The following is a 22,610-nucleotide window of genomic DNA, read 5'->3' on the forward strand; positions in this document are numbered from 1 at the left end:
GACTAGATGGGTTAGTTGGGCAGGGAGGGACTTGATCCTTGGGACTGTCCTGAGCTGAGACAATGTGAAAGGCACCTGAGAAGAGAAGGGGACTGCAGGAGAGTGATCCAACGTTCTCCCCATTATTCCCCAAGCCCATCTTCCACTAACTTGGGGGGTACGCGCCACCCCGGGACACTCTCTCTGTGTTCAGTAGAGCCGGACAAAGGGACTCATCACAAATACCCCCTTCCCAGTAGCTCATCTCTAGAAGGAATTGGAGGGAAGGTTGAAGCTTGACCTTCGCTGTGTCTCCTTCTGTCACAAAATGCAAGGGCCACTCCATTAGCCTTAGGCCCCAATGATTGGCCCCTTGTCATAGACGCCCTGTACTCCCTTCTTGTCTGGTGAGTATGACACCTTTGGGGCTGCTCCTTCCAGGGGTTTATAACCCAGCTCCCATCTGCAATGCCTTTTGGGCTAATGACATAGAGGGGTGAACCCTATGAGCAGATTCTCTCTGGTATGGAACTCCGCAGGGCCAGCCAGGCCAGGTGAAACAGGCTGCAAGGATCTTCTCCCAGGATCCTTGTTCTCCTTCCAACTCACAGATGGGCCAAGCTTCCTGTCACCTCATGTTACCATTTTGCCAGACCGGCAGGAGAAGGTCTTCCTCCATTCAACATAATGGTGTGATGGATCCATGATGCTTTCCGGCATTGTCCAGCTCCTGGGGCCAGGTATTCCCTCTTCTAGCATTTTTTCCACAGTGACTTTGCTCCACGATTATTCTACCCTGTCTGATGAGGAGATTGGTTTTAGTAGAACTGCCGCTGAATTGGGAGCTTGCCTTCAAGGTTTACGAGAACTGGTGCTCTTGATGTCTGAGGTGGCAGATGTTTTAATACCTGCAGGTTTCTCTTACAGTCTTGTTGGTATGGGCCATAGAATCCTGGGCTGGTCCTGAGTTATGCCTTTCGGATCCCGTCCTTGCCCTGGTAGCATGGCTGGTTGTTATCTCTGTGCCTTTTGCTGCTCCATTGTTTACTTACTCAGAATGATCTCATTAATGCCTCCAACTGCCTAATGTTATGTTCTCCACCAATTATTAGCTGGGGTTGTGAACTGATGGCACCAATGCCGCCTTGGGCTCTGTACCAGGGCTGATACCCACTCTGTTTTGGGGAGTATATTTATTCCATGTAGGATACCTTAATTTCTTCCCATTGAATGTCCTACTGGTGCCGTCCCCTCTGGCTTGACAACGTTCATCAGACACAATCGGGGCTTAGTGTGGATGAGAGCCAACACATCACTGAGCACCTGTCAGACGGACAATCGAGAGTGTGAGCTCCCCCTTCTGGTCCCCTGGGGCCAACATATTTGTTACCAGAATATTTCTCCTAGTGGCAACGTAGGGGCCCTTCATTTACCTAATTTACCCATAACACCCCCTAGGTGTCTTCACCTTCACCCATGTCTTTACAAACAAGTCATTTGAAGCCCCAGAACTCTGTGGGGGAAAAATATTTGAAAATGGAGTGTCCGCAGGTTTCTGTGAGCAGCTATCTAGGTGGAGGTTGTGCGAAAAACCTATTACCAAATCCAAAATGGAGGCCCATCACATCTGCTTGCTGAAGACACAACTATGCCTGGGAGCAGGGGGCCTGTGTAGGCACTGCCCTATCCAAAGGCCTGCCCTGTTGGCAACGGCCCCATAGCTCCAATCTAAAGGACGCCCCATAGATCCCTTGCAGGGTGGAAGAGTGCATTCTTGCCCTCAACGTTTGGGTGCTGGTTTGGCTGTGTCTAGCACTGATACTTTCTCTGGTTTTAATGGGGTGTCAGGGTTATTGGTCACTGCCCAGAAGGGTGGGCTGTGGGGTCCCCTCAGTCACTTTCCCCGCGGTCCGCAGAGACACAGAGGGAACTTCGTCAGAGTGGAAAGACATACACTCAACTAAAAAGCATTGCATTAGAATAAAGACCTAGCGTTTGAATTGAAAAGTGGTCAGAGGACTAGCTGTTGTTGTTGAAGTCAGACACTATCCCTAAATATATCCTCAAAATGAATGCACGTCAAATACATACACACAACCGCTATATACTCCAATGAGATACTAATTATTTAATGACATCTCATTTCGGAGCTGCACAAGAGGTTGAGAAGTGTGGTAAAGAATAATCTTGACATGTTGCAGAGCAGCTGGTACCTTGCAGTATGGATTCTATAGACAAATGATTGAGTACTCATTGGAAGGATGGCTGCTGGGACTTAACATATTAACGTGCCTCAACAAAGCCCACAGGTAATGCTTTTTTGCACTGGATATATGCTGTGTTTTGTATATGAAGGTTTGTGTTGTGTGTTTATATTTGTACGATTGTCTGTGTGAATGAGATACTGACACGTGCAGGTAGTCTCAACAGGGAATGTGGAGGCTAACTGGACATACATTCCTATTTCCTGAGCAGGTGAAATGCAATGTAGAGAAGATGGCGGCGCTTCGTGGCAGGGCTGGTATACCTTTATGGGGACGATTCTGGCACATTCACCATGCGTTCTCTCAGGTGTTATGCTGATTTATACCGCGCACTGCTGCCACCCAGTCTGCAGGCGCTCTTGTGGAATCAGAAAAATTCAATATTAAGGCTTTTACACCATGCAAAAGGAAAATACACTGACACGGGCTTGTAAAGATTCCCAGAATCTTTATTACAAAACTGAACAGTTACAAAACAAAGTACACAAATAGCTATTTGGCCGTCAATACATCACAGAGACCACCAGCAGGGTTCAATGTGAGCAGTGAAGAGGATTTGCTAGCTGGACATCGGCGTATTTATACATTTTCGTTATAATGATGTCCAGCCTCTTTCAAGTTAATCATGTACTGGGCTAGGGTCACGCCAGGTTCGTTCCTAATTTACATATCTCGTGCATGCGGTATACTTTTGAATACATTTACTAACAAACATCACTATTCTCTAAGTTTATCTTTACACATTACTTTTATATAGATTCAAACAAATGTTTTGCATGTCGTATTTGGATAGCGTTACTGTTCTTGTATACTTGTAGGTTAACATCGCTGATTCAAGTAATCCCCTGATCCCGAGGTCAACAAAGGACAAGTTCTACATGACCCTAACATGTAGCCTGAAGGCAGGTTGGACATTAACTCTCCTACAGAGGTTGAAGAGGTTAAGGCAAGAACAAGAGCACATGAGACGGCCATTTTAGACCACAGGGTGACTTTGTACAATAAACTAAAAATGGCGGCTCTAACCTAAAATGGAGGCTTGATTCACTTAAGGCCACGACCTTGTAATACGAATTTCCTCGCAAAGCAACTGGGCATAGGCCAACATATACAATGAGGACGAAACAATATTATATCAGTTCTAACAAACCCTCCTTTTGGCCTATGCCAAGCGCTAAACTACCTTCAATCATTTTGCGATTAACTCCACATTTCAACGTCTATACACCCCGAATCATTGTCGGACATATCTATTGCCATTATATCAGACACCAGAGTTTCTTTCAACACATACTCTTTGGAAACCTTATCTGGGGCGTATATTTTATGCCCTAATACACTTGTTGCTTGCGCGCAACACCCCCCTAATACTGAACATATACCAGGGAGACACTGTATACACCAAAAAAGGAATAGAAAACTTCCCAAGATAATCAACAGGGCCGAAAACAACTTCCATCCCCACGACCGTAGGAGGTCCCAAAACCATGCACTAAGCTCCCAGTTTCCCTCAGGAACATGCACTTCTGAACTAAGAACATGTAGATTTTGGATAGCCCTAAAGATCGTTGGAGAGGAGTCTGGTACGTAAACGCAGCAAGCGGACCCCACTAATTTACATACTCCTCCACGCTCAGCCAGAATGACATCTAATGCCATCCGGTTCTGAAGAGCCACTAATCTTATCGCTTTCTGTTCTAACGTCATATTATAGAGTATGTCAGTGGTCCGGTTGATGGTTCTCTCCAATACTCTCGCTAGTCCCCTGATATCTTCTGAATTCGTAATTTGCCCAAAAAATGGCACAAAGGATTTCATGATGTCCCCTAGAGTTTGTGCTAGAGTATCCCCTTTAACACCTCGTCGTGGACGAGTTTTCAAAATTTCTGCAGTACTGGCAATAAACACCCCAGGTAATAGAATCCCTAAATAACAGATTCCTTGCCAATCCCTGGGCAACCATGGAAATGCCACATTACCGCAAACACAATAGACAGGTTCGCCTACATACAGAGGTCTGTTCTCACTAGTCAAATTCGCAACGTTGGCACACTTTCTAAAAATTACCCATTGACCGTGTTCCATTCCTCTGTATGCAGAAGGATACTGAATCGGGGCTATGATAAACAGAATAAGATGGAGGCCTGGCATCCTTATTGCCTATAGGAGCCAATTTGAAAGAGATCAAGGACTGAAAAGGACAAGACAATCTATCAGAGGGTTTAACAGAAGCAACATTCGGTTTACTCCTATTTGCAAACAGCGAGCATCCCAGGGGCATCAAAACACGTTTTTCAAAACTATTCAAATTTGTACCATCAAAGTTCCCTGAGATGCTGTCATTCCATCGGCCAAAGAATAGTGCTCTAAGAGAAGTGTAACAGGCAGTTGTCAAAGGTAGGGGATGAATATACCAACCTAGCCCCTTATCCCCATGTTGCGGTAGATGTGAACAAATCCAGCAATTGTTTCTATTTAAAAGTGCATGAGTGGCATTCATGATTAACAAATGGGTATTATTCTGATAGTTCCGTCTATGCGAAGAATCTCTAGGCGATAAAGTATGCAATTACACGGAAGGAGTAGGGATAACAGATACATTTTCAATAGCTAAAAAGTCCTCTAGCGGATATGCTTCCTCCAGATACTAAAAATCCAGTTATTATTACAAAAAGGCAACAATACACTTTGGGGGTCCCATTGCATGCTTGATCATTGTCTCTGCTAGTCACATATTTATCTCAAAGTTCGTTACGAGCGGTAGCGGGTGCAGGCATTGTAGTCTTCAATCGAAAAAACACCAATTGTTCGTTTGCTGGCGACTCCAGTCGCGCGTCTTCTTAATGGCTTTCCCACAACCCTTAGCCAACAGAATCCTCCCGTCCAGTGGGCCAAAAGGCAAGCCCTCAAATGATTTTCCTCAATCGCACAGTCAGACCGTGCTGTACGTCTATTTCCTTGGACGTAAATTATATTTCACATTTTCTGATTAGAACAAAGTGTTGTCACTTCCTACTGGAGGTGGCGAGTGAACGGAAATGGGATCAGAATAGGATTGATCCGGAAGTTCCACTGTTGGAGAGTGCGGAGACAAGATGGCCGTTTTGTCTGGCCTTGCGAATTCTGGAACGGTCTCCGATACTCTCTTGTCGGTTGTTGCTGTTTCAGGCACGTTAGTTACAGCAGTGGGAAGGGATTCTGTGTCTTCTGTATCGTATGGCATGGGCTGCGGGATCCGTTTGGTGTGCGTCGCATGGATCCAGTTCTTACGACCCGCTACCCGCACAGCAGTCTGGGTGACTAGCAGGACTTGGTAGGGACCCCTCCACCGAGGTGCAGGCAAGACAACCTCTCAAAAACTTTCGTGAGGATCCAGTCCCCCGGTCGTAGACTGTGACCAGGACCCTCGTATCGTACAGGTAATGCCTCTCGCACCTGGTGATAAATTAAAAACAGATTTTTAGTCAACTGGTTACAGTAATCTGAAAGAAGCACATTCTCTATATCCCGCAACTAACTGCTTTCTGGCAAATGCTAAATATTAGCAGGTCTCCCCATTACCACCTCAAAGGGAGAGAGCCCAGTCCTAGTTTGAGGGGTTGTCCTCATCGACAGCAACACGATCTGCAAGGCGTCCGGCCATTTTAACTTGGTGCCAGCACACGTGTTAGCGAGCTTGTTCTTTATAATGCCATTATGCCTTTCCACTAATCCGGCACTTTGGGCATGTCTGGCCGAATGGAACCATTTATCAATCTGTAATCCCTTGCATATTTGTATGATTACAGCAGCGATAAAGTCTGGCCCATTATCCGACCAGATGACTCTCGGCAGCCCGAACCTAGGAAAAAACTCTTTCAACAGAGTTTTTGCCGTGGTTATGGCCGTTGCATCTCTAACCGGGAAGGCCTCAACCCACTTACTAAAGGCACAAATAACAACCAACACATATTTAAGATTGTTGCAACGTTCCATTTCAATAAAATCAAAGTGAATAACCTGAAACGGAACAGACGGTGGAGCGAAACTTCCTCTGGGAGTCGAGGTGACTTTTCCTACATTATGCTGCAAGCAGACCATACACCCTTGGACAAAGCGCTCCGCAGTTTTGAAAATCTTATCATTGGCCCATACACTGTGTAGCATTTTAGTCAACTTACGCGCACAGACATGTGTCGGACCATGAGCCATAATAACCAACATTGTAATATAGGCATCAGGGAGTAACCATTTTCCTTCAACATTGTCCACCCAACACCCATCATCATCCAGTCTTCCTGCACCCTCAACCCATCTCTTAGTTTCCTCTATAGTAGCATCTGCTTGAATGTCTTTTACAGAATCGATACTTTCACCCAAAGTGCAAATATTTACAGTTTCTCTTACAGCATGCTTTTCTGAACTAAAATCAGTGGTAGTTTAGCTATCTGATCAGCGAAAGCATTCCCTTTTCCTACATCATCTGTAACCCTTTGATGTGCTGCACATTTTATGATAGATATCTGAACAGGGAGTGCGAGTGTCGAAAGTAATCGTACTATAAAAGTGCCATGCTGTATTTTCGTGCCATGCGAGGTCAAGAAACCTCGGTCTTTCCAAAGTCTACCGAAGTTGTGGACCACCCCAAAAGCATACTGACTATCGGTATATATGTTTACTGTAAGCCCTTCATAAAGTTCAAAAGCTCGAGTTAACGCTATAATTTCTGCAGCCTGCGCGGAATTATGCATAATTCTTTTGGTTTCCACAATCGTGCTTAAAGTAGTAACGGCATAAGCAGCCGTGGATGTACCATTCGGAAGTTTGAAACAAGAGCCATCACAAAATAGCTCTCCTTGTGGGCTATTCAAAGGTGTGTCTTTTAGATCGATTCTACCTTTAGTCTCTTGTTCTGTCGCATAAAGGCAATCATGTGACGTTTCATCACCTTCAACAGTATCTTGCGGGACAGGTAAAAGTTCAGCCGGGTTTAATACACAACACCTCTGAATTTGAATGTGGGGGGCAAACAAGATTAGTTCATATCTTGTCAATCGTGCGAAAGTGAGGTGTTGTGTTTGAGTTCTATTCAATAAAATATCTACAGAGTGAGGTACCATTAGGGTTAATGCATGACCCAGGACCCTTCCCTCACTCTGTTTTACAGACGCAGCAGCAGCAGCAACAGCTCTCAAACATCTTGGCAAAGCGCATGCAACAGGATCAAGGGCGGATGAGAAATAGCCGCACGGCCTATTCTTCCCTTCATATTCCTGCGTTAACATAGCCAAAGCACATCCATCACATTCACGCACATACAACACAAAGGCCTTGTCATAATTCGAAGTTCCTAAAACCGGCGCTGAACACAGCGTGGATTTGAGCAAATCAAATGCTGTCTGGTGTTCCAAAGTCCATGGCAATGGCAAAAAATGCCCTTCTTTGTCAAAGCCAGCATTGGTTTAATCGTTAACGAAAAGTTAGGGATCCACAATCTACAGTAAGAAGCCATACCTATCAGGGCTCTAACTTCCTTCTGTGTATTTAGGACAGACATGCCAGAAATAGTCTTTATTCGTTCAGGTGTCAACCGATATTGGAATTTTTTGAGTGAAGCTTTGTGGCCATGTTTCGCTAGATGACAAAGCAACAACATGGTACCTTCTTTACAGGCACTCTCAGAATCAGCAGCCAAGAGGAGATCATCTACATACTATAGTAACGTGCAAGTAGTAGGCAACTCGAGGGTATCGAGCTGCTCTTTTAATGCCCTACTATAAATACTTGGACTCTCAGTGTACCCTTGTGGTGCACGAGTGAATGTGAACGAGCGTCCACCTAGGGTAAACGAGAACAAATACCTGCTATCCTTGTGTATAGGAATACTGAAAAATGCGTTTTTAAGATCTAAAACGCTAAAATGAGTGGCAGAAGCCGGAATCATGGTTAGTATCGTTGTAACATCAGGTACAATAGGAAATTGAGGAGCCACAATTTTGTTAATAGCGCGTAAATCAATTATAAACTGAAAGGGAATCGCATTATCACCTTTTTTGTATACTGGCAAAATGGGGCTGTTACATAGGCTACCCGTAATTTCCTCAATTACTCCACGATGTACAAAATCAGAAACTATACATTTCAAAGCCTGCTCGCCTTCAACTGAGATCTTATATTGCGGGATGCGAGGCAATTTTACTCCATGTTTCAGAATAATTTTAACAGGTTCAATTTGAAGAATGCCCACATCATTATCATCAATTGCCCATAAGCATTCCGGAACATTACTGAATTCTGGCGGTAAAGGTCGAGTCGAGTCAAAAACTGAGAGGCGAGTGATTGCTGAGGTAAAATTGTTGACAGAACTCCGTCCGGAGAACAATGTATTACTGCATGCAATGCCTTCAACAAATTTAACCCCAGCAAGTTCTCCCCACAGTTTGTGGTAAGTAGAAATGGACACTGCTCCGTGAAGGGACCCAGTGTTATCGGTACCGGCAAAGAGACCAGACAAACTACAGGTGTGCCTGAAAACCCTACGGAAACGTTGGACTGCCCTGACAGGGGAATATTTGGAACCCGTGAATGGTCAATGGAACATTTCTGTGCTCCCGTATCTACTAAAAATAGATGCTTCCTATTTCCCACCACCATCTCAACGTAGGGGCCTTTCTGATGAACGGGAATAGGCATCGGTTCCAAATCCTGCTTCGGGCAATCCTAGCGAAACAGAATATTATCAAAAGGAAGTTCTTCCGAGAGGTACGCGGCAGAAGGGTGATCAAAAATGTTTCTGTTATCTACATTCGAAACTTGCTTATCTCGTGAAGGAGGTTGGTGTGATTTGGTGCAAATTGACCTCTGCCAGGGCCCACTGTACCTGTGCGACCTCTGGATCGTCTACCCATGTTCCGAAATGACCTTTGCTGCAAGATCGGACATTGTGCGCGCCAGTGGCCTTCCTGTCGACAATAGGCACACTGGTTAATGGTTACCGGAGCCTAACCTCTAGATTGATTACCCCCTCTAGGGTTTCTAACAATCTGTTGTAATAGGACTTTTGTTTTCAGGTCACCCTTTTTTTTCTCAAGTTTTTCCTTTTCATTATTCACACGATTTTCACAGTACTGAGCCATATGCAGTACTTCTGATTGAGACTTCGCCTGCCAAGCGCTTTCAGAAGACTTAATCTGTAACTGGATGTCAGGCAGCAATCCATGTACAAATTTGTCGACAAACAGCCTTTCCCCTGACTTTGTGCTTATGTCTTGTCCACTGAAATCTGAAAATAACTGTTCAAACCGATTGAAAAAATCTGTAGCACCCACAGACTTTCCTTGGACACAGGCCGTAAGCTTGTCCCAAATGATTCTTTTTTCAGGAACTATAGTTTTCAGTTTTACAATAATCCTATCAGGCAAGGTTAATATCACTTGAGGCGGTCGCTCGCCAGCTGGTCTTTCTCTATCTAGCCTAACCATGTTATCCCATGTATCTCCCAACCCAGGTACATCATCTACAGTCCTAATCTATTTCCATAATCAACTGGCAGTAGTACGGGAAATAATAAATCAATATCACTTAAGGTGAATACCGACGACTGTAAGACCGACTCTATTTCTTTATAGAACCCGGTCGGATTCTTTCTTACATCGGGAATAGATTGCTTTATGGTGTTCGCTTCCTGTCTTGAAAATGGGAGGTGAACAAACTGTGATACGTAATGTGCAGGAATGTCCACCGCGAGTATTCCTCGCGCAGCATCGGCCGCAATCTCAACTTTCGGGACAAATGTCGGAGGGGCCTTTCTCATAGGCAACTGAGAAGTAGGCAGCTCCGAACGCTTACTAAGCAACAGATCCAAATCAAGCGCTAGGGCAGTCGAAGAAGTATCAATCGAAAAGGCTCTCTTATAAACACTCAACAATTCTGCGGGACAACAAATCTTTCTTTTTATACACTCATTCTGCAGGTAGTCTACCATCACCTGTATCACCTTCTTTTGCATTTCTAACGTATACTGACTATATGTGTCATATACTTCATCTGGAGTTATCGACATATCCGAAATCCATCTTATCGCATCCTTTGTACAATTTCGCGCTTCCTCACCTTTGAATTCATGGCGAGGAGAAAACCGTTTCTGTAAGGACATAATACCTAAACTACCACCATCTGCTTCTTCATTCTTTAACCCTTCCAACTCCTTCCTTTACTCAAAAATCTTCTCAACATGCTCGTATACTTTCTCCGCAGTATCTCTGGACAACGCTAAGGCATTCAAATCTCGTAACACTTGTGGGAAATCTACATCGTTTAATCTATTCCACATTATACTCAAATGAGTCCCTAATCCTTCAATAAAAACATTTTTTCTCAGGAACAGTTTTTAAATTTTCGAGTGTGGAAAAAACATCAGTTTGTTCACCCTTCTCCATACAATGTTTAGCCCAAGCGATCAATTCATTCTTTTTTTCTGGGGGCACAGTATTACGAGTCACAACCCTTGGTCTCGCTCCCTGGTCTATTACAAGCGATGCAGAATCACTTGGAAGAGGAAGAGTAGGCACATTCTGAATATCAATAGGTGAAGGCAAAGGGGCAGACAAAGGAGCGATGGCTGGAAGAACAACAGGAAGAACAGCAGGGAGGACTGGAGGAACTATAGCAGGGGGAATAACAACGGGAAGGGGCAAAGCGCCAGGAGGAGGGACATATGGGGGTGGCGCGGAGGCATCGGGCCTTCGTTCATGCAAAAGTTTATTAATCAATTCATCTGACGTATGAAAATCCTTTGAAGGGTAAATTTTCTGTATGCCTAATTGAAACGCCCTGTCTGTGTTCCTAACTGACTCCAATCGTTTATTTTGATCATATAACCGTGCCTTTTCGACACTTGTCATATGTCTAAGCATATGTTTCTCTCTACTCTTTTGTTGCTGCAAAGCCTCTGTTTTCCAACTATGCAATGCGTCAAATGCTGCAGGTCTAGCCTTTTTCTTTACTAATACAGACTCTAGATATTCTATACGAGGGATTTCAAAACTACCATTGGTTGGCCACCGAAGATTAGAATTATGTCTGGTCTGTCTTTGCCAAATGTCATTAAATGCTATACTATCAAAGCCTTTCTTACAGTACATAGTACATGCCGGTGACCCCTCCTGTGGTACAGGACGGCTATCTTCCAAAGATTGTCTGTCACTGCGGAATAATGCCCTAAAGCAGGCAGACAATTTCCCAGGCATATCAAAGTTCTGGTTTTACCTGGTCAAGTAATTGTGCTCGCGAGTACAATGCGCCAAATTCAAATTGTCAGGGTTAAATTAAGAATCGGGTCACGATTCACCTGACCAAAGGACTGGGAGGCCCGATCGGGTTACTAAGGACAGTGCTAAGGACCCACGTGTCTGGTGATTTTCGGCAAATTTACCCACCTCGATATAGGGACCCTCATCAAGACGTCGTCTTGGGCTACAGCTCACCGTTCAGGGATCGGATCGTGCAGTTTTGTCGAGGAATTCACTTCTCATCCAGAGTGGCGGTCTGATCCTGGTCCGATAGCCGAGCCAACCTTCAACGAGACGAAGTCGATCTTGAGGGTCCCTATTCGGGCGCCATCTGTGGAATCAGAAAAATACAATATTAAGGCTTTTACACCATGCAAAAGGAAAATACATCGACACAGGCTTGTAAAGATTCCCAGAATCTTTATTACAAAACTGAACAGTTACAAAATAAAGTACGCAAACAGTTATTTGGCCGTTAATACATCACAGAGACCACCAGCAGGGTTCAATGTGAGCAGTGAACAGGATTTGCTAGCTGGACATCAGCGTATTTATACATTTTCGTTATAACGATGTCCAGCCTCTTTCAAGTTAATCATGTACTGGGCTAGGGTCACGCCAGGTTCGTTCCTAATTTACATATCTCGGGCATGCGGTATACTTATTAATACATTTACTAACAAAAATTATTATTCTCTAAGTTTATCTTTACCCATTACTTTTATACAGATTCAAACAAATGTTTCGCATGTCGTATTTGGATAGCGTTACCGTTCTTGTATACTTGTAGGTTAACATCGCTGATTCAAGTAATCCCCTGATCCCGAGGTCAACAAAGGACAAGGTCTACATGACCCTAACATGTAGCCTGAAGGCAGGTTGGACATTAACTCTCTTACAGAGGTTGAAGAGGTTAAGGCAAGAACAAGAGCACACGAGACGGCCATTTTAGACCACAGGGTGACTTTGTACAATAAACTAAAAATGGCGGCTCTAACCTAAAATGGAGGCTTTATTCACTTAAGGTCACGACATTGTAATACGAATTTCCTCGCAAAGCGACTGGGCATAGGCCAACATATACAATGAGGATGAAACAATATTATGTCAGTTCTAACACTCTGACTCTCATACCCAATGGGTTAGGCTGTGCCCCTAGAACTGGAAGGTGGAAGACTCATTTAGTGAGACTGTGATGCTTATTCACAACCAATGAATAAGACTAGGTTTCAGAGTGTGACTATAGCATGGACAGCAGCATTGCAAGCATGAGTGTCAATTGCAGGATGGCCCCAAATCATGTCTCAATACTCAAGCAGAGTTTAGGGCTTTTATCAGCAATATATTATAGGCTGCCTTCTAGGTGCCACAAGCAGAGGATCACCAGTGTTTCTAGAATTCCAGCTAAACATCAACTTTTGCCCGAGGTAAGGGAGGTGCCAAAATGCCACTCTGCCAGATGAGTTACTATGTTGGGTACTTCCACCGCTTTCTTGTTGACTGGGGACCAGTCGCAAGAGTGGAAGATGTAGAGCATGTATCTATCTATCTATCTATCTATCTATCTATCTATCTATCTATCTATCTATCTATCTATCTATCTGTCTATCTATCTATCTATCTATCTATCTATCTATCTATCTATCTATCGGTTTGAAGCAAGATTTTTTCGTGGGCCCAAAGAATCGCCTCTTGATCCCTATGTTACCCGCCTTAATCTAAAGGAAGTATGAGTTATGGGGTTCTTCAACTGACTCACCCTGTAATAGAATTACTGGTATGTCCTGAACATGGCTTTAACAATTCAACACATGAGCACGTGGGTTCAAGTGCATTACGTTTAAAAAGCCGAAACACGTGTCGACCTACAAGAAAAAAAACAGTATCCCGCTTTTTCACTTTTCCCAGAAACGATAAACACAAAATGAAGCACCAAATTGACTTACAAATGCAATAACCATCACAGAACTGTAAAAAATGACCACAGATCTAAATCCCACTGTAGTGCAGAACATTGATGATCTCATTACTGTACAAACAATTCTCGCTGCATTGTGTTTTTCTCTCATAAATGTGCACAATCATTGTGTACTAATCCACAGTCACACCCTATCTGTTGAAGTGAATTGTTGTGTCAAACCTCTTTGAATGATGTTTAGTTGTTGTGCTGATTCAGCGTTTTTTATAATTAATTGTGTATTTTGAAAACTTTTTTCAGAATAAAATAAACACTCACTCAAGTTTATACTACATGCGGTCTCTTCCAAGCTGTTTGCACGATGTGACAAACAGCATACAAAGTAAAAAGGTGTGGGCAAAGTGATATGCCTGAAGAATGCTTGCATGGCCCCTGCACAGATTACAATGCTCTTTTACTGTCCATTTATTGGCTTATATCAAACGGCCATTCACAAAGGAAGATTATGGAGGGTGATGCTAGCCGCCAGTGCCAAGTCTTTGATGATGCAACAAACTACATTTATTACAGACAGTGAGGTTTCAGACCTCTCAGAAGGACTGACGTCACACTTGTTAACACTAGAGAGGATCCACTTTCACCATTGGACTCATGTTTCCCATAGCCTATATAACTGTCCCTCACACAATTCTTCTATGTCACCTTTGATGAATGGGCTGGTAAATCTGGTTTGACCTTGACGTAGATTGGTTCGCCTCTGAAAGATTGCAGCCATCAAATCAGAATCAGCACCTCATCTCATCGTCTTCTACCAAACTCAACAAAAACATACTCCACCAAAGGACATCGCTATCGCTACGTCAATTTAGCATAAATATCTCCGCCAATGTAGAAGGCACCAGCTCATAGAGTATGAAACGCTTAGTATACTCAGATCCACATTCATTAAGGTCAATACATAATTCCTAAGCACTCACAATACATTGCCTACTGGATTGTCATGCCCATCGCGGCCAATCTTCATAATATGCTGCCTTTCCCTTGGCAAGGTACCTTAATGAACTGTGGGTTTCACCACCTCTTAACAGAAAGTAACAAACTTCTCAGAACAAATCGACGGCAATAACCAAAACCACAACCTTTCAGATCAGAATGCTCCATTAGATCACCCTCTTGACTTAGACAAACCACAGCATCAAACCCACCAGGGCACCAGCGCCAGAGGCGTAGCAAGGATTGTCTAACAAGTGGGGCCTGAAGCAAATGTAGTTGGGCCCAATGCAGTGGCATTAACATCTGAAATGCATTTAGAGATTGTGGGTGGGCCTTGTCTGCTCAGGCCCTACCCTGTCTACGCCTCTGACCAGCGATCTCCTGACTTGACTGTTGAAATCTAGGTCACAAATGGCAAAGGAAAAGCATCTGAAGGTCCATCGGGTCTAGAATCAATCTGCCAATTTAGGATTGAATTTCAGGACACCTAATCACATCACCCCGAAATTCAAAGAGCTCTGTTGGCTTTCAGTGGAGTAAAGAATTAAAATCAAAATCCTGCGCCGAAGATATAACGGACAGGACTCAGTCTCTAACGACATTCCACTCGCACTCTCCGGTCAGAAAAAGCAAACCTCATCGAGCAAACTAAATTCTATCAGAGGAAATCCAGAGTGAGAACCACCAAGGTCAGTGGCTCTTACCTTTGGAATACATTGTTCCACTGATCAGTGAAACACCCAACCCTCCGGCATTGAAGAAATCCCAGAAAACCTGCTCAAGAAAGCCTTTGACAACCACCTCTCACCAACAAGGATCCGCCTTCTAACTGCGGTATTTACTCTGCGCTCTAAAACCTATGGGCGTGTGGCGCTTCTTCTAAGAATTTAAATAAATAAATAAATACATTTAAAAGGTACAGCTGAGAAATGCTCAGATAACGCAGACCCAGCATTACAGTGAAGACCTTCCCCGAAATGATGCGTACAAGTACACCTTTAAAAGGAGCGTTTTTTTTTAAAGTTTCTTAATGAACTGCAGCATTAGTGCTGGGAAGGGATCTCCAGTGACATGAAGGCACTCTGCAGAACAAATAAATAAAGCAAACTCCTCCCGGTTAGCTGTAGAAAGCAAGCTGAACATTTTTAAACCAGAACCAAAATGTAAAATGCTGCTGTTAAAGTCACATTTTGCCCCTGTTTGTGGCGGCCAGAGGATTATTACCAATAAACAGTGGTCCGAGAGAGGTGACAAGCTACACAAAATGGCGTCGTCTCAAGAGCAACTGCTGAACATAAGATGTCAATGGAAACAAACTGCTTGATACATTCAATGGATGAAAATGTCCCTAGTTCATTTAAAACCCAAGTGAGACGCAGCACAAAAACACAGAAATGTATAGTCATTTAATATGTACTTGTACATTTGATTAAATTACAAAATATAAATTGCAAACTTGTGATGAGCAGTGGTTCCTTTAAATGATGTCCTATGCTTTTCTTAAAAATTATAATTTCGGAATATAGTATATATGTGTGTATACACACACGGCACGCACCACAGACACATATATATTATTTTTACAAGAGCTGATTTTACACAAAATCCCTGTTAGCCAGTTCTTTCGTTCTGCACACTCAGCACACGCTGCTACTGCTGTGCCCAAAGGTTCTACCCTCCCTGCAAGCTCCACTAAGTCTCATTCTCTCTGCTCCTTCCCAGTGATAACCACGGAAGCAATGGCTTATCATCTATCACACCTTAAATACATTACTCACCCACCGATCCCTGCCCAGTCTCGAGTCTTAAACCAGCCCTAATAGCGTTTCCCCGCAGCTCACCTCAATCCCTAACGAGGGAGGGTCCCACGTGTCAGGAGGAGTCTGCATCTGGTTCTTCTGCTAAAGAATCCATCACCCGAGCCATCTGTTCTTTCTAATTGTGTCCCCGTCTCTCACCTACCAGTGCAGGCCAATTGAGCAGGCCATGCTTTTGTGCCGGTCCTCTTGCTCTTGATCAATTTCAAGCCAACTTCCATCCGGTTAAGGGAAAGAGTCTGTGTTGGTAGTCTCCCTTGATGACCTCCACCTGGACCTCACACCTCTGTGGAGTTTCAGCTCTGAACATGATTGATTGCTCAACAGCTTTCAAAACCTTTGAGCAAAAAAATTGTCCAATCACCTGGTAGGGGCAGAAAAACTGTGGCTCGGTGACAGCAACGCTTAAATCGTCCTTCTCTGGACAGACACAGGCGGTCTCTCCCCCACCTTTCTTTTTCTCTCTGTCCACTACGATATGGAGCTCCCCGGGGCTCTGCCTTCTCACAGCTGCTTTTTAACCTTTACTTGGGCCTTCTGGTAATCCTTTCCCATGTGTTCGTTCACCACTTCTAATCGTATGCTGATGACACCCAGCTCCTCCACCATTTTGATGGACAACTGGGTGCCATTGGCAGCATTTCACAGTTTACGAATCTATGGTAGCCATCGATAAGTGGGTTGAACTTCACTGGCTCAAGTTATGTTCCACCAAGATGGAGAGGATGGTGGTCAGTCACAGGGTGAACCTACAGCATTCCATCTCTGGCCATCTAGTATGGAACCCTCCCCGCCACCAGTCAAGCCAGTCCGTAACATGGGTTTTCAGTTTGAGCCTAATTTATTGATCAGTCCTAGGATTAACACAGTTTCCAACAGCTATTTTTAGCTATGAAGTTTCTATAGAAAATGTGCCCCTTTCTTCTGATTGACCTCAGAGCTACAGATGTTAGAGCACTGTTCAGCTTGATTATGGTAATTTCCTCCATCACAGCCTCTCTCTCTATTTGAAGCAAGGCCTTCACATTACCCAGAATGCCATCTTCTCTTTAGGTCAACTATCACAAGCTGCTTGCTCAGCACATGGTCCAATACAAAGCCCTCTGCATTGCCTCTAGAGCTTTTTATAGGCTTAGGCCCACATTTTGTCCTCTAGGTTTTTACAAAATGCGCCTGGCTGGGCTCTCTGATCTAGTTGTCTTGCTCGTTAAGGTGGCCAAGTTTTCTCGGTGCTTTCCAGTTAATCTATTCAGAATAATCACTCCTTTCACCTCTGCTGCTACACTGGGGCCCCTATTACCAATCAGCACTTAACGAAGCACATACCTTCCCCACAACCTCAGCCCCAAACCGCTCAAAACTCCCTCCATTGCAAAATGCGTCTCTCAGCTTTCCGGCAGTGTTGGTTCTTTTCTCACAGTCAGATAGGATCCAGGCCTTGTTTCCGGAACATACCTGAGTACTGTTGGGAAGAGCTCTAGCGTATACAGATAGGCGCAGCCAATGGAGGCTCCCAAGATTCCTTTGCCCAGTGCAGTGAGCAACATCACAAGTGTCGGCATATCTGTATGGGCGAAAGCGGACATTGCTTAGGTCAAGTGATGGGAGAAAGAGGCTGACACGCAATATAACACATTATTTCACTGCTTCGGGGGAAAAAAGGCTTAACAATATTACGCCTGCCTTAATGCCTCCATTCGCGCGTTTAAAGTGCCACCTGCTAAGCATAATTGGCAGGTGGCGTTTTATTTCTCATAAAGCAGAGTAAAAGTGAAGAGTAAAGGCGATTTCACCTTCATTTACTTGCCAAAATTACACTCTGCTTTGTGAGTTTTGAAAAAAGAATGCAGGGGACCCAACATCACATAATTGCAAATGTTGTCAAGCAACCCTGCATGTAATTTGCATTTTAATGCAAATCTCCCCGATAAGTAGCAGTGAAGGGACCACTTGCTATTACGCTTCAGCTGCATGGTATTTGGACTCTTTGTGAATGGGTGTAAATGTGACACAGAAATGTGGTCGGACCCAGGAATGTATGTTTTACTTGTGCCTATTCGCAGAAAGAATCGTATATGAGCTGGCATAACAGACAGCATTTACACGATTTCCTATGGAATCCGCCTGGTGTTTGCACTGACAAAATGCACGCAGCGTTCCATTTGGAACCAATCCTCGCTCACTGCATTCAAATCAATGTGGGCCGAGATGCATGTACATTTTCTGCAGAGAGCGGCAAAGGTGCTGGGAGGAGGATACACACTGTCCCACCAGCTGTGTGCAGAAAATGCATCAACATTCTGTGGGTCGTAATTTAACCCCCTCCCCCTTATCAAAATAAACCCCAAAGAGTGTCAGAAAGGGAGAAACGATAGAGAAGACCAGAGGTAAAACTGTAAGCAAAACGTGGGGTAGGTGTAAAGCGGGCTGGGGTGGAGAGAGTGGGACAGGAGCGTGGAGCAGCGGATGTGTTAAAGGGTTGGGAGCCGTGAAGTGGAGGTCACAGATAAAACGAGCGGATAACCTGGGTGTAGGTGGGCATCCTCTTGTGAAGGTGAGATGAGCCTTTATATTTTTCTTTCATGCCAACATGGATATGGCAATTTAGATTGTTGTCCAACAGTTCCACACTCTTCGAATCTATAAAGTGCGAATAAAAATACTAGTACAGTGGCTTCCATGTTCTTAAACAAACCCTCGAGCGGGGGAGGAGAAATTCAAGACATTTAAATATGGCGCAATCCTTTCACAAATCTGCCACCCCTCCTCTGTACAGGCTGTGAGAGATGCTGATAATGACCTCAAAAAGGCCCAGGAGTGGCTGCGGTTAGGTGTCCAGCGAGCAAGTGCTCAAAAATAAATACTGAAAGGATATGTAGATCCAAGAGTTCAGGTATTTCCTTAGTCCATAAATAATCTGCTGGTGTGATGAGCCGGTGTTTCTCTGCTTGTACAGCACACCTCTCGCAATGGGCCTGCTTTAAGCATAGCGACTTCTCTCTGCAGTCCCCTCCTCACCGACCCTGCGGTGGCCGAAAACAACACTTTTGACCATAGGTCCCTGGGACTGGGGCATTGGGGGACACAAGGTTGTGCATGGGTTTGTGGCCTGGTGAAGCGTTGTTCCGTATACAATTCCACAACGTTTCACCAGTCTGCACCAGATTTTGCAGTTGCCTGTTAGGACCCTACGGACATTACTGGCTACATGACATTTGGACACCCCACGCCTTTCCCCAGATTTTAACACCTTCACACATGAGATGGTTGCCTGAAAATCAGCGAAACATCAATGTGGTCATAGAAGGACCGGTTCCCTGTGGGACCTCAAAAACCACTTTCAGGACCCTAGGATGCACGGTTTCCAAAATATTTGCATCGCAATGCACCACAACGAACTACACCACGCCAGGGTGAGGCGACAGGTGGGGAGAGAGCACCGAAGGTCCCCGTATGCAGCAGCACACCAACCCTCGCCTCCCCCCAACGTCTACTCCGGGGCATGCCAGTCAGTCACACGCGCCCATTCTCAGTGCAGTTTACTTCAGGGTGCAAAGCACATCAAGCCATGAGCGAATCTGAAACAGCGACCTACAGGATCAGTGATTTTCAACAATTGATGAGAGTGTTATCATGTCTGTCTACAGAACCCGTTCAGAGAACGGGTACTTTTGCTAATACATTCTAAAAGAAAAACAGGACCACTTTTTAGGACATATATATTTGCACACCCTAACAGCATTCAAAGAGTTAATATGGTTTTACACATTGTTTTTTTGTTTACCAGCTCATCAGGTGCCTATGTGACATGATTTCCTTAAAGAGCGCGTCAGGTAAAATAAATAGGTGTGATTTAACTTTAAAAAGAACAGTTCTAGAACTGTAAAAATAAGTGCAATAATTAATAGGGACACATAGAGTGATGGGACTCAGATACAATTGGTTTCCACTCACTTCGACCTCTGGACAAGACAGAGAAAAAGAAATTGAAAGAGGAAGACAAAAAACGTAGAGCTCGAAAAGGAGAAGAAACAAAGTTTTTAGCCTTTCAAATGGCAACCTTTCATGCTACTATAATTCTACTTTTCCTGTATTCCCAGACCGGTTCAGCCAAGAAGAATAAGGCCATGCGATCGGGTGAATGGTGGCTGGAGTCACAAACATTATTTTGCCAACATTCACTGGGCCCGATTTACAAAGTGTTTTTCAATGGTATTGTGCCACTGTAAAATGTTTTTGCAAATGAGGCCGCCTGACGCCTATAAAAAAACGTGGACTTCCAAAATAGATGCGCAGCTGTTGCAGGTTCTAGTGGTCGGACACTGCCAATCACCTTTGTAACTAGGCTGCTTTTAATTCTAATCTTAGTCATTTGGATTTGGACTGATAGATATATGAACACATTTAGCTAACGTTGTCTATGGACATTTGGGTTTGTCACCTGGATAACATTGTCAACTATTCAATGGACTTTGAGCCTTTTTTTTGTGACTTTGGGTATGGGTTTGTAGTGTGTTGTTGAACTTGTTACTTGGTCCATTTGACCAATTTACCATAGTGCTATTCACAAGTTAGGTTTGATTTGCAGCCTGCACTTTATCCTGTGGCTTGGTTGACTTTATGGATGGACTACCTGCATTTTGTACCTTTGGTTTTCACTTTGGTTACTGATTTGTGGCTCGCTTTTTGCCTTGCTGCTGGCTATCACCAATTGCATAGTAGCGTGTTCCCCCTTTTACACGTGGCTTGGTTTCGGACCTGGATTATTCATGGTACTTTTGAGACAGGCATACTTTAACGCTAGAATTATCATGGGATTATCTTTGACTACTGTTGTAATGGTTAGCAAACCCATAGGATGAATCTACAGTCCGAATAACTACAAAATGTACGATAGAGTTTAGTGGAGAAGTGGGGAGGACGATTTACGAGTCAGATGCAAATGGATCGTGGATGGCATCAGGTGAATACTCCTTACCCTCTGGCACGGCCAGGCTGGATAGAACAAGCACCCCAGCTGCAAGGAGGCAGAATGCCTGGGTAAAGCGCCGGCCCATGTAAGTTGTACTCAAGTAGCCCAGCACCCTGGCTGGTATCTCCACCACCCCAAAGATCACTTGCACCAGGTAAATGTTGATGCCAAATTTGTGCACGTCCATGGCCAAGGCGAAGAAGGCAAAGCTGCTGGAGATCCTGCAAGATGGGAAGGAGGCATGTGAACAGAGAAGTTAGGTTAGTGTTCACGTTTGCTATTTCAGATCACATGAAATCGGCGATAAACACAACCATAAAGTTGGGGGAAGAGTTTGACATTATCACACTGCAAACAGTTTTAAAAAAAAAATAAAGACAAGTTTATCCCCATAAAATCTCAGTGAAATAAGAGGTACCTGTCATCCACTGTACACCTAGAGGTCCATCGGGTAGAGGAATATAGCACCCCTGTAGCATGGGATATACAAGCTACTATAACCTTTTATTTCCCCTTCGACCAAACTCCCAAATTTCTTTTCTTTATCCTAACTTCAAGCAGTTTATTAAAAATGTAGTTCATCTAAGCTACACTAGGCTTGGGTTGTAAATATACAGGACTCGTCTCTCTTGAATGAGTGTACTCTTCTAATTTTCATTTGAATTCACTTACAATTACATATCCCATCTACTTTCTTTAGTCAATCATTTGCAGATATCTACATTTTTCTTCCACTGGAATCCCCTCTTTGAGGCTAATAACCACTAGCCTCACGCCTCTATGTCAATTTGAAAAACGGAACTCCAGAAAACGAGGAACATTCTCGAACATATCTATAGTTTTCTTCAGCAGAAGCTCTGTTCGAACATTCATCCTATTAACAGCTATCTTATCAAAACATTTGAAAACAAATCAGATCAACAGGTGCATGCAATTGATTCCCAAAAGGATAGCAAATATCAAGATACCAGAATTAATTAGCCAGTACCTAAGGGACCACCACCCTGTGTATATCTCCTCGTTTTGTAATATAGCCTCATCTTTCTAATGAAAAGGTTATCTCCATAGTGTGTGATGGATGTGCAGTATTCTGTGCAAAAAGGACAAAAACACCCTCTTTTTAGTACAGGATAGTGTCTAAGGCCATTCATTTCTGCAGTACAATGGTGTCAGAGCTACCTGCAGTGAGACAGGCATGGCATCATGTGAGAAACACAGACACAATGATTCAGGTTTATGAAAACCGTTATTTTGTAAAGAAGGGGGTTTGGAGACTGCCTAACTTGCTCTACATCTATAATGGGAGTAGTCTCAACCATCAACAAAAATATAAGTCCAAAGTCAGTCACTTAGTCAAAACAAAAGTGTCTGTGTTAAACCTATGCTTGCCCTCACACG

General features: G+C 43.9%; 1 protein-coding gene across 2 annotated transcripts in view; it reads right to left on the reverse strand.

The window, feature by feature from the left end:
* LOC138566964 (solute carrier family 22 member 6-B-like) overlaps positions 1-22,610 on the reverse strand; it is a 356,440-nt gene that overhangs the window by 55,805 nt on the left and 278,025 nt on the right. The window contains exons 7-8 of one of the 2 annotated variants that reach the window (XM_069644748.1): positions 21,219-21,433; positions 17,696-17,804 (exon numbers count right to left, since the gene is read on the reverse strand). The exons of the other annotated variant lie outside the window; for it this stretch is intronic. Of the exons in view, the coding sequence (XP_069500849.1) occupies positions 17,696-17,804; positions 21,219-21,433 (324 nt within the window). The remainder of the gene's footprint in view (positions 1-17,695; positions 17,805-21,218; positions 21,434-22,610) is intronic. 2 annotated transcript variants of the gene reach the window in all.

Source organism: Ambystoma mexicanum, chromosome 2p, assembly GCF_040938575.1.
Source record: "Ambystoma mexicanum isolate Mex_15411 chromosome 2p, UKY_AmexF1_1, whole genome shotgun sequence".
Lineage (NCBI taxonomy): Eukaryota > Metazoa > Chordata > Amphibia > Caudata > Ambystomatidae > Ambystoma > Ambystoma mexicanum.